This window comes from Diplotaxodon limnothrissa, linkage group LG7 (assembly GCF_057381915.1).
Source record: "Diplotaxodon limnothrissa isolate DT_005_m linkage group LG7, D_limnothrissa_male_GT1.1, whole genome shotgun sequence".
In the NCBI taxonomy this organism is placed as follows: domain Eukaryota; kingdom Metazoa; phylum Chordata; class Actinopteri; order Cichliformes; family Cichlidae; genus Diplotaxodon; species Diplotaxodon limnothrissa.
In genome coordinates this window covers 52,995,437-53,008,667 of record NC_140602.1, presented here as the reverse complement: position 1 = coordinate 53,008,667, position 13,231 = coordinate 52,995,437, and the positions used below count along the sequence as shown (strand labels likewise).

General features: G+C 41.9%; 1 protein-coding gene across 1 annotated transcript in view; it reads left to right on the top strand.

The window, feature by feature from the left end:
* Positions 1-12,669, top strand: part of LOC146629214 (carboxyl-terminal PDZ ligand of neuronal nitric oxide synthase protein) — a 54,622-nt gene extending 41,953 nt beyond the window's left edge. Inside the window, exon 11 of the mRNA XM_085358427.1 lies at positions 11,040-12,669. Coding sequence (XP_085214553.1) covers positions 11,040-11,601 — 562 coding nt within the window. The 3' untranslated portion in view covers positions 11,602-12,669. The remainder of the gene's footprint in view (positions 1-11,039) is intronic.
* Positions 12,670-13,231: the final 562 nt, after the last annotated feature.

The window sequence follows — 13,231 nt, the reverse complement described above, 5'->3', positions numbered from 1 at the left end:
CAAGGTCAGACTGTGCAATTCTCAGAGAAACTACAAAAAAACCCAAGAGCTACATCTCAGACTCTACAGGCCTCAGTTGGCATGTTAAATGTTAAAGTTCATGATTGTACGATTAGAAAAACGCTGGAAAAGTATGACTTGTTTGGAAGGGTTGGTAAGAGAAAGCCTCTTCTCTCTAAAAAGAATGCGTAAGCATGGCTTAAGTTTGCAAAGTTGCACCTAAACAAATCTTGAGAATTCTGCAAAAATCTCCTTTGGACAGGTGGAGGGGTGTTTGGTTTAATGCACAGTGGCACATTTGGTAAAAAACAAACCAAATTGGAACTCATTCCAACTGTCAAGCACGGTGGAAGAGTGGTGAGGATTTAGGCTTAGTGTGCAGCCACAGGACCTAGTCACCTTGCAGTCAGCATTAACTCTGTATACTAGTATTCTAGAGTTAAATGTGAATGATGTGGAGTATTATAAAAAACTGAAAAGTAATAACAAGCAGAACTTTGTTTCAAAGAAGTTGATTGGATTGGTAACCTTTAACGACGCTAGCAGGCGGGTTTTGCTAACTTTGGACTGAACAGCATTAGCTGTTTCTCCTGTTAAGTTAAACTAAGGAGTATAGATTGACATTTAGCACACATATCCTCGTCCAACTTGCTGAACATTTCCCCCGAACGTTAAGCTCCTTTAATGGCTTCTCAACATGAGTTTGTTTCATGAAACAGAAACACGAGGCCAGAGTTTAGAGCTGATGGAGTTTCGTGTGTTTCTCTTAAATCTCATTCCCTCTCATGAGCAACTCCAATCCCCTCTTTGTTTGTCTAACCCGAAACCTTCTCTCCCCCGTGTTCTGTAATCCCCTGACTGCAGTCACACTTTGATTAGCTGGAGGCGTTTTCTGCTGAGTCGAGCTGTTCCCCGCTAATAACACTGAAAGCTAGCGGATGTGTATGTCGCTGCGTAGCCTGGTTACCCCAAACACAAACTGACATAAGCAGCATGCATGGCCATTAAACCACACATCGAGAGAATAAGGACAGTAAATGTGATCGTTTTCTTGCAATAATTCATTATTAATGTGTTTTGCTTTTCAGGCTTACTCAAGGCTCCATTTCTCGCTTGCACATTTTATCTTGTGAATTGCTTTTACTACCTTACCTTTGACTCAGCATCTAAATTGTCTGGCATGCCGCCCAGTGATACCTGTGCACGCGCACACACACACACACACACACACACACACACACACACACACACACACGCCTTGCAAACATATATAGAACTACTGTGTATAATCACTTTTTAATTAGGTTTAAATGCTCTTAAAACCCCTCCTGCTCTAAACTTTTACTACAAAAGATCCAGGAGAGTTCTCAGTCAGGATAAACTCTTTTAGTAATTTCCTTTTTATCCAGTTTCCTTTTCCTTTCATTCACACACTTAAATTGGCTCTACAGAGCATCTTTAAGATGATTTCAAAACAGTGAAGGAGGAAAATGGGAAGTTGACCTGGCAGATTGCTTGTGCTTATCCAGACTCATAGCCTGTGGTTTCGTCCCAGCCAGTCCCCACTCACATCCATTCACAACCTGAAACTCTACCCTGCTACTATCTTTTTTTTTTTGCATAAGCAAAAGAAAAAACAAAGGTTAACCTCAGACGTCTTCCAAAGAGAAGCGTCCTGTTACTGTACATTTCCATCTGAATATTGAATTCTTCTGGGAGTGTGCGGCTCGCATGCAAGGCCCTCTCGCTCCCGCTGTTTCACTGCCCCACCACATTTTCTATTTTAAAAGACGAAGTAGCTCAGGAACTTACCACCAAAGTGACTTTTCTCTGGCTGCCACCCTCCTCCTCATCCTCCTCCTCCTGTATTGGCTTGTGTTAGCGTCCTCTCCTGAGTGACATCATCTTTATGTAAAAAGCAATCTTGAAATTTGATGCCCGGCTCTTACACAAACGACATACAAAAGGGATGAAAGTCAGGGTTACTGCTGAGCAGAAGAAATACACAACAAACAGTTTTGACCTTTTTTGCTGTTTAGATTAGGTGATGTGATGAAGCTTATGTAGCCCAGCCAGATCTTGTAAATTTGCTACAGCATAGGAAAAATAGAGGGGAGGTGGGGGCGGCAGTGGAAAAATGGAAACTTCATCTCCTTTGTGTTATTGTGCCCCCCCACCCCACCCGTTTGCCAAACTCCTTTGCATTACCTTTGACGCAGTGAGACGCCTCCTGTGTCTGCCCTCCCCCACCCGCTGCATAGCAAATTTTATTGCTTCCATTTGCTTTTGTTTTCTGGATTTCCCCAGCGGATCAATGTTTACAGCCTGAGTGGCCCAATTTTATGTTCTGCGAATGACTAGACAGGTCCTCCAGTGCCATCTTCTCCCTCCCATCTCTTCTTTACCCCCCTCCCCGCCCTCCCTTGCTCCCATATCTAGCACTGGTCAAGCAGAGTGACAGAATCTATTGGCACTGTTAATGCAAAATCACCACGCATTATCCTACAAATTCATATGTGTGTTCTTCAGCTCGCCAGCTGTCCCCGGTGCTTTATGTTGCCGCTTATAGCGTTCGGTGTATAGCCAGCCGTGTAGTGAGTCAACCTTTACACAACACGAGTGGGATCAAAACAGGATGTTATAGTAGGCTTAAAATACACTTTGTTGCCACAACTTTGAGCTGAGTAAGAGGATGACTAAAGTGAGCGGAGACTCCTGAGTGCACGGACGTTTGTACAAAATGTTGAGTCAATCCATACGTTAGTGAGATATCTCTACCTGGACCAAAGTGGTAGACAGACCAAAGATTGACATCCCTTGAGCCACAATGCTGCTAAAAGCTGCAGCCTGCCCACACAGAGCTCAGACAGAAACATATAGTAGCCAGCTTATATTCACAAGTGAGTCATACTTTCCCGTGGCATACACTGCACTGTATACACTGCATTCTCTTCCACTCTCTCCGACAGGACTGCATGTTGCATAATCACATTTCCTGACCTATCTCATGATATTCCTTTCTCCTCCATCTTTTCTTCATTTTGCTGCTTCATCACATCATGGTCTCTGTTTCCGAGCTGCACTATCAGACCTCGCCGGCTGATAATTTGATTGCACAAATGTGATGGGAGCGTACTGGATAATGGTTTTAGGCATTTGGGCAGAACCCATACTGTCCGCTGAATTTGCATGCTGTTTTTCACAAACAGTTACTGTAATGTTTTTTGACAGTTTTTCAGCAAGATTCATTCGTGCCTTCGGACTCAGATTGGGCTGAATGTGATGTCTGCAAAGCTGGAAAGTTTGTAAGAATGAGCTTTGACAGGCACTCAAATTGGCAGGTTTCTGCTTTTCAGAAAAATTAGTGGAATTTTGAAGTTTTGCAGACTTTCACGTTCGTCCATCTACAAACTTAAACGTCCCACACGGACATCTAACCAACACCCTCGACTGGGGTTAAGTGTTAGTTTCTGTAGAAAAACAAGATGCTTTTACAAAGGCCCAGCGTCCCCTTTGAGTTTACACGTCCTACTTCTTTTCTTCTTTCTCTTCGTGATTGACTGCTTTGTTCCTTTTTATTTAATGGTTAAAAAATTAGTCATGTGTACTTAGGTTGTAAATAAATGTTTTAAAAAGCCTTTGCTCCTCTCTCCGCTCTGTTCGTTTATTTTCATGTGAGATTTATTAGTTCAAGAACAGACAGTGAAAAGGCTGTCACATATCTTTGGTAGTAAAATAATTCAGGGAAAAGGCACTGGTACTCCATCTACTAACCATTTCTTAAGTAATAGACTTGTCTGTGGAAAGTTTTTTATTAAGAAGATATTTTGTTTTTGTGATATTTTTGAGTTATGGAAGGAAAATTAATCACTACTTTGCAGATTTATCATGTGCCACCAAGTAGCAATGCACCAATCCAATCTAATGGAGTCCAGTCGTGAGCTCAGTTCAGTCCTGACTCGAAAAACTGGATTGGATTGGATGTCAGAGCTGGCACATTTCAGTTCAAACCATGCATCATTAGCTGCTAGCAGGATCGCTAACGTAGCATGTAGAAAGCTAGCAGCAAAGCGACAGCAGCTTGGAGATATTTTACTGTAGCTACACCAGCAGCTTTTGTTTTCTCTGCAAGTTTTTAATTTAACCACAAATTATTTTCAAGCGAGGTAATTATTGACATTATTTATGCATGCCTAAAGTAGTTGACTTGCATTGCTGTTCTAAGGCAATTGACAGGCCTCAAGGTTTTGTGTTCTGTCCAGTTTTTACAGATTACAATACATGAAAAAAATGCAGTAACTTATAGTGCCAGAATAACCAGCACAGTGAATGACAGTAATCCTTTCAGTTTTAAGTAAATTCCAAATTCCAAAAATGTTAGAATTGCTGTGAAAATGTAAATAAACGAACAAAATTCTGTAAAATGGTATTAGCGCTTTTTGAATTTGACAAAAGCCAAAAAGGCTAGAAAAGTAAGTAGCACTACAAAGAAACAGCTGTTGGGGGGAATAACTAGGTTAACAGGTCAGTAACATGGTTTTTACAGGCAGTGGTTTCACTGGTCTGCAAAAACCTGGTGCTACAAATTGTGGAAAAGTTCAGAATAATGTAAAATTGTGAAGAATTTGAGAAAAGCATCATCAGTAGTACATAGCATTGTCAAAACATTAAGAAAATCTGGAGAAATCTCTGTGCGTAAGAAAGAAGGATAAAAATCAATACTAGATTTCCATATCTTCTGGCCTTCAGGAAGCAAGGCATTAAAAACAGGCGTGATTCTGTCTGTAAAGTCACTGCGTGGGCTCAAGAACACTTCCAAAAGTATTTGTCTGTAAACACAGTTCATTTTGCCATCCACAAATAGAGGTTAAAGCTCTAACATTCAACAAAGTGCCCATATGTGAACACTGCTCAGAAATTCTGCTGTCTTCTCTGAACCAACGCTCATTTCAAATAGACTAAATTAAACTGTAAAATTGTTCTGCGGTTGGATAAACTGAAATTATTTTTGGAAAACGTGGACACTGCATTCTCTGGAGTAAAGAATAGAAATTGCATCTCTGATTGTATTGGGGGTGCATTATTGTCTGCATAATTTGCAGTTTGCACATCTCAAAAGCATCATGAGTGCTGAAAGGTGCAAACAGGTTTTGCAAGGAAGGCATTTCATATTTTAGATAGACAATCCTAAACCGCTTACTGCAGCTATTAAACAGCACAGCTTTGTAGTTGAAAAGTCCAGGTGCTGCCCTGCCTGCTGTCCAGACTTTTTACTAATTTAAAACATTTGGTCCATTATGAAATAAAAATGATGACAAAGAAGACCCAGGACTGTTAAGCAGTTAGATTCATATATCACAAATAAAATGGGACAACATCCCTCTCCCAAAAGTCCAGCACCTGGTCTTTTCAGTTCCCAGATGTTTATCGAGTATTGTTAAACCATGGTGAACATGGCCCCTTCCCTACTTCACAGCTTTTTTTAAAAGATGTGTTGCTACTATCAACGTCAGAATGACCCTATTTTTTGTTTAAATTGGTACATTTTCTCATTTTAAACATTGGTTATGTTTTCCACATTATATTGCAAGTAAAATATGGGTTTGTGAGATTTGCAGAGCTTTGCTTTGTGTATTTATTTACATTTTACACAGCACTCCAGGTTTTTTGGAATTGAGGTCATGCAGTACTTTGCAATGCTACCTTTGGATTTCAGGTCAGCTAAAGGTGACTTTTGTAAAATGCATATTTTCCACAAAGCATTTTGAATGCGCTATCTCTCTGATTTTCACCTCTTGCTGGCATTTGCAGCTGTATTCAGCGCCACGCACCAAGTCAGACTGATGGAAAAACCTTTGGTCTAGTCAGGGAAGTGCATGTTTCCACCTTATGTAACACCGAAGTTATTATTGACTTGTTGAAGCTGAGTTTAGAATGGGGGAAAATACTTCCACACCCAGCTGCTCGACCGAATATCTCCATTCCTGTCTGCTACTGTGTGGTATTAGATATTACCACGGAGGGTACCAATGATGGAAATGTTCAAATCCAAAACCTTTTAGCTGTTATTCCTTCCACATGCATAGCTCCCCGACTCTCTGTCGTCTAATTGTGGCCTCTCTTTGGTACAGGTGTGAGGACCCGCTCCTGCTCATCCTCTTCTTCCTCTAACCATCCCTCATTTCCTAACGAGATATCATCAGCCACTGCCTTAAACCCCCCCAGCTCATGCCTTTCATCGCCCTGTCCCCATCCCCATCCCTCTCATCGTTTACCGCACCAACCTGCTTCTCCCTGGGAGCCCGGGGAGCTCTCTGCCACTGCCTAAGCCCCCTTCCTCTCTTCCTCTTCCTCCTCTTCTCTGCCCCTTCTCCTCCCTCTATGTGAGTATTACTCATGGTAACCAGCATGTGGAGCATGTGTCTGTGGCACAAGCATGAGGCTGTGCATGCAGTGGATGAACAGTGTGGGTGTTCGCTGGCTCGTGCGTAGGTCTCGCCAGTGATTTCTCTGCTAATGACTGCGTAACCTCTATTTACATTCAAATGTGCTTCTGCAAATTTAGAAGCCGCATTAGCATTGAGGTAATCAATGAGTCACAAATGTTTTATGCACAGCACTTTTGTCTCTGTTTTCCACCTTTTGTTGGATTGTTTTGTCTCTCCCGGTTTTGCCAGAAGAGAGGAAACGTTCTTGTCAAGACGTGGTATTATTTTATCTGTGGAGGTTTGGCCTGAGCTGTAAAACTGTCAGAGCAGGGCTGGAGGAGCGGCACATCTTTATGTACCTGTCTTAGACTCGATCTGTTAGAGTCGGCTCTGTGAGATATTTTAGAGTGTGAGTGTGTGTTTTTGTCACATGCATGTTTTGATTTACCGAGAGAATCTGAGAAGACCATCCACCGCCATAAAGCACCAGAGGTCTCACGTACTGTTCTGCTGCATGTGTGACAAGCAGCTATTAAAGAAACCATCAGAAATCTTGTAATTAATCAAGTTCAGTCAGGACCACTACAGTCAAAACAGAACTGTATTTACATCAGAGTTAATTTATATTAATCAGCATTTATGAAACGTGGAAAGGCCAACCGGGAGCATTCCTCCCATAGCAGCAGCAAGACCTGCAGCACAGATCCGAGTGGCATTCACTGACCAATATGACAATTAAGTCACACACAGCACTAAGGGAGGAGCTGGGGTGGAATCCAAAGCAGCTGGCAGGTGCACAACAACTAAACTAGTTTTAATATCACACCCTATATGAGATTCCAGTTGGATGCGTAGAAGATTGCTGAGGAGTCATTTGCTGCTGGTTAGCTTGGGATCAGCCGGGAATTGTGACTGCGCTTGTCTTTGTGCCCTGCCTCAATTTAGAAGTAGTGGAAGTAGTAGTTTTCCAGCTGCATTGTGAAAAAAAGATAAATCCACAGTGAAATCAACTGAATCTAATTGCTGATCAAATGATACACCAGAAGTAAGCACTCATGTTCTCTTTTGAACTGTGTTTGTACTGTCATTGCAGGTACTCTCATAATAATCACTTGACTTTATAGGATAATGAGCACTGGACGACTTGATCACTGTGGGCTACTGTGGGCCATTTCACAGTCAAAAGTCTGACCCCAGTCCTTAGCTCATCTTGTATTCTGTACACCTAACGGGACTAACTGAGCATTGGATTTTTAAAGTTCAGTGACCTATTTTCAGTATTTTCTTGCTAAAGTATCTACTGTTTAATCACTAACACTCTGTAGCTCTACATAATATAGAATGAAAGCTGTTATGTTACATAATAATAAAATTTAAATTAGCTCTTCAGACTCAAGATGTGAAGGATAATACATGTTTTATCCAGCAACAACAGCTGGTTATAAGCTAACGTCATGCCAGCTAATGTTAGGCTCATGTATGTTACAAATCACGCTTTCGCTCTGATAAACAACTTGATTACATTCTCATAATGTATGAGAGTTTATTTGCTAAATGTCAAAGTTTCGCTCACAGCAGAAAGGGTTAGCAGACTGACACTCAATACAAATAAACGGTGGCCACCATAGCTAGGATTGTGCTCTTGAATTGGGAAGGGTAAAGAAATCTACTGACGTCTAGTGGTGAGATTTTACACACTGTAACTTTAAAATACAGACATGGTGTTGGCAGAGTATTTATTTAAAATGTTAATATTAGAAGTTGTAATGTTATATACATTAACATTAGTTTAAGCATTTATTGAAGCAATAATTTACTTTAATTTAGCCAATCAGCTAGGGCTGCCACGATTAGTCGACTAGTCACGATTACGTCGACTATCAAAATCGTCGACGACTGATTTAATAGTCGACGCGTCATTTGGATCCCAAAAGCAGGAATAAGTAGCAGGATTTAAGAGTGTAATAACGGACTGAAACAGAAGATGGCAGCACTGCATGTACAAGGATGCCAGCTGCCGTTAAACCCCGAAGAAGAAGAAACTGTGTCCCAGAATTCATAGCGCGGCCCAGCGCAGTTGTCAACAATGGCGGCAGCTAGTTAGTTTTAATATTACTCTTATTATTCTTTCTGGGTCACAAAATAAACGTTTAACATATTTTCAGGCGAGAATGTAGCTGTGTAAACCTCAAATATCTGCTCAGTTTATCAAGACACCACATATTTTCAAAAGCGCTCCGACGTTTTCGGAGGCGTCTGTTACCCACTAGCTCGATAGCTAGCCGGGGGCCATGAGAGCACCGGACTCCCGGCAGATCGTTTTCAAACCCACCGCCCTACTCAGGTTAAACATATACAAGTCACTTAGATAACTTAAAAATGTTATTGTTTGGCTTTTTTCAGTATTTTATTTGTTCCTGAGTAAATCGGCTGAGTTTATTAAACTCCACCGAAACAATCTGCACATTTAATTAGAATTCAATTAACTATCATCTTGTCTTTATTTTTAGTTAGCACAGACCTTAAACACTTAAAGCTGTAAGCTAATGATAGTTATATAAGAGCAGATGCTGCTGGTGCAATAAGCTGTACTTTTACGTTCAATGGATGATGATCTGATTAGTCGACTAATCGCAAAAATAATCGGTGACTAGTCGACTATCAAAATAATCGTTTGTGGCAGCCCTACAATCAGCACTATAGCTGACTTAACTTTGGATGCTGTTGAATGTCAGTTGTTTTAAGTGGTTCGCTAAAGTATTGGAACTATTTCCTCGTCCCTTGCAATGACATGACAGCATTTTTACATTTTGCCTTTGGCGAATTGGTTGACGAATTCGTTGGTCATCTACCTCGAATACTAAGTACTTCCATACCAGCCTTCTTATTAATGAGCGTGGCAAAGCAATTACAGCAGCTGTACTAGTCACAATCTTCCAAGTGTAGTTTATCCTGTGCTTGTGTGTGTTCCTGTTTTATTTCTTTAGCAAGTGAGGATAAACTAAAACACTTCCTGGCATATTTCATCTCGTTCAGTTCCAGAAGATTCACAGCTTCAGTACAAAGGCCTGCTAGAGTACTTAAGGCAAAAACACAAAAGTACTGTCACATTTTCAGCATTTTGGTATTGAAAGATATCAGCAGTATCTGTTCTGTTGACAACCCCAATCCCAGTTGTATGTCCTGGTCTTCCAGAGTAGTGCTAAATCAAAATAGTGACAGAAAGTAGAGGAAAAGAAAATAGCCTGATGCTCAATCCAGCTGGAATCCAAGCCACAACTTGGCAGCACTTTAAAAATAACACCATTTAAACCTGCTGCGGAGTCAAACCGTTAAATGAGCAGATTGTGCGTGAACAGTGAACCTACCAGCCCAAAAAGAAGCTAAATATGAGTAAGAATCAAGTGGATTCATTTGCCTTTAGGGCTCACTATGTGTGCTACTTTGAGTATAAACATGAGTATAAACCAAAAATTTCTTAACATCGTTTCATGGAAAACCACAAATGTTAACCTGCTAACCTCATTAAAACTCAGCCTGTGGCCACCGTTGATGCAGGTGCCACATTTTGTGTCAGTCCACAAAAACAGTTTCCAATACATTTAACTGAAAATAAAAAAGTTACCACATGCTGTCCTTTGAGGAAAAGTCGAGGGATCCTAAAGCAGTCGGCTCTATTCTCAGGGAACCACAACCTTTGAATGCCGGCCCTTTCATTGCTACATTTTTCTTCATCTGCATTGCAATCCCCACAGCTACACTGGCTTACTAATGATACCCCCCTGTGCCTTTGGAGTCAGTGGAGTTCAGGTTGACTTTTACCTTCCTGTGCTACGTTGTGCTGCTCCATTTGTTAGTGTAGGAAATGGCGGATAATTATCTCAGGAGATGTTTTCCCCATCATTACTGTAGCTGTCATCATCATCCTCGTGTGGAGACGGCAAATACATCATTAGGTCACATAAGTTCATTACTCAGCCCAGGATTCACCCACGGACCAGATTTCTCGGGGGAACGAAGTTAGCAGCCACAGTTATAATGTAAATGGGAGGAGTCGGGGAGGAAGTGAGGCTTGTTATCGGATGTTTGTCAGGAATCATTTTCCAAGAGAATGCCTATAATTGAGTGTGGTTGTGAGCACTGGTGCTTGTCATGATGTTATGGTGGTAAAATCAGAGTGAGCAATGTAGCTATTTCTGGTTGGGGGAAAGCCTGCAGCTTTTTCCTTGCTTCTTTACGCTTCCCCTCCCGCAGTCTTTGGCTCTTTTTCTTCGCCCGTCCCTCCGTTTCCCCCGCAGAGAAGCTGTGGGACGTAGATAAGTTCCTAGACAGCCGGAACAACAGGGAGCCAGAGACAGAGTCACTGTGTCGTGTAGTAGCAGCTTACACCACAGTGCACTCAGGTTAATGGAGTATAATGTGACTGATGGAGCAAAACTGGCTCAAGGTGCATTCTTCTACTAATAATGTAGAAAATTATGCTGAATATAAATAAGCAAAAAAAAACCCAAAAAAAACCAAACAGAAAATGTGCTCATGAATCTACTGTTTCTCAACATGTTAGCCGGTTGAAGGCTTCACTAACCGGTGCCTCTGTTTTCTCACCGACAGGTGCAGGCAGATAATCCCCAAACTCGACCCTCCTCCACCTTCTGTAAACCGCAAGAGAGCTAGCAGGACATTGTCTCCAGGGTCAGAGGTCGCAGCTGCGCCTACGCCCGCAGAGGTCACCTCTAACGACGCAGCCCCCAGCCGCAGCAGCAGCGTCTCGTTCCCTGACATCACCCCCAGCTCGCTGTCATCCGGTGACTTCCACTCCCTGAGCAACGGCGAGAGCAGCTCCTGCTCCACCAGCGAGGACTCGGGCGTGCGCTCCGAAACCAAGTCCCTGCTGTCGCCCCTGCGTGACGACGACGACCTGTTCGGGGACCGTGGGACATTTTTAACAGCCTCCAGTGGCTGTAACAGTCCCGTGGAGGAGAGGGGGGAAACCGTTCTCTCAGCCGCTGAGTCGTATCCCACTGAAGCCCCCACCCTCACTTCACAGTCGGACACTTGTGGCCACCCGCTGCCCTTCTCCCCGATGAATGATACCTGCCTTCACATCAGCTTTTCTGAGGATGAGCTGCTGGAGAGCAGCCAGGAGGACCCTAACGTCCCTCAGCGGAGCTAGGAGCTATTGATCTCCTGGAAAACTTCCATCATCTTCTGCAATCAGCTTTTAATCTAATATTTACTATCAGACCCTCCTATGTTTGCACTGGGCTCTATTTCAGGGCCTTTAATCGTTCCACCCACTTGTGACACAGTACAGGCACACAGTAGCTGATACCAGTTCCTGGAAAGTACTCTATTGTACAGTTGATTAGCCTGTGGACAGATTTAGTATTTTTGTAATAAAATAATGAGCTAATTTACTTTTTAGTGACTAGAATGTTTAGCAGAATACATGTAGCACCTCTTGCACCGTTAAAGTCAATTTAGCGTAGAATTCAAAGCCAACGAGGGAACACGTTTTATTTTTGCTAGTAGTCGACGTTAAAAGATTATTTTGTATGATGGTTCACTGTGGTACAAACTAAAGATACACGATGACCATGCAAGTGCTTGTGATTTTGATGTTGGGAGAAGCCTCGATTTCTGCAGGAGCACCCGACGGGTAATGGTGGGCGGAAAGAAAAGAACAAGAAAGTCAGTAAAAATGGAAAATGATGTGTTGCGGTCTGCGCACAGCTGTGTAGCGCTGTGCATTATGTTTTTGTACTCTCAGAGGTTAGTGGGTTTTAGAATGGTTTTTTTCTTACTTGCATTTCGTGGGCCTTAAAGCACTGCTGGGAAAATGAGTGGAATGTCTGCAGGTATTCCGTGTATTCAATTGATTTGTTTTGGATGCAATCCTTTAAAACCAAAGGGGATTTTTGAATTAAAAGCATTTTCTTTTTGAGAAACTCGACATGAAGCTAATGACCGTGAAAGTAATGGATTGCGCCCGTCTGAGTGGGGAGTCTGTTACAAGATACTGAATGGGAAGATAATTGGGGAATCAGAGAGGACCTTGGAGAAAGACAGCTTGGCAGATGGATTTTCTCTTCTTTGCTTCTATCTTTGTCAAATCTTGAATACCCAACAAATCTGCTTTCGTTTTCAGGGTGAATTAACCTAAACGGTGGGAACATTGTTGGCATTCAATCGAGAGAAAAGGACCTCGAGTAGTTTAAAGTGAATCAAACTTCACTCTCATCCCAACAGTTTAGTTATAAAAGAAATAATTGTATGAAGTTGAAATGAAAATGCCAAAATGTTCCACCATAGATCAAACCAGATTGAAAAATTCAATAAACTGAGTTACTTTAAATGTCTGACATTTTATAAATGAAATCATAAAATGTTGAAGAAAATGCTAGAGATAATAATCGGAACGACGGACGATGAAAAGCAGTAGCTGTTTAACTTCACGTTTATAAGGTTTCTGTTGCCTTGTTAATGGTGTCGAATAAAGTGCCACCTTCTGCGAGTCGAAGTGAATATAAATGGAGATGAGGGGTAAAGCACACAAGGTCACAGGGGGGGAGTGTAAAGTTGCAGGTGTACAGGCAAAACACAGAAATCAGGCTTTTCCCAACATTACACGTGGCAGGGAGCTTAACAGCAATAACATGTGGATGAAAAAATAATAAAGAGAAACAGCTGAAGAAAAATTTGTTTCTGGTTATTTGTGGATCACTTGAAATGAACTAAAGTCTTAGACCCTTACTTCCTGTTACCTTCTGCACACAGGACACCTAGGGAGAAGAGTGCTATGG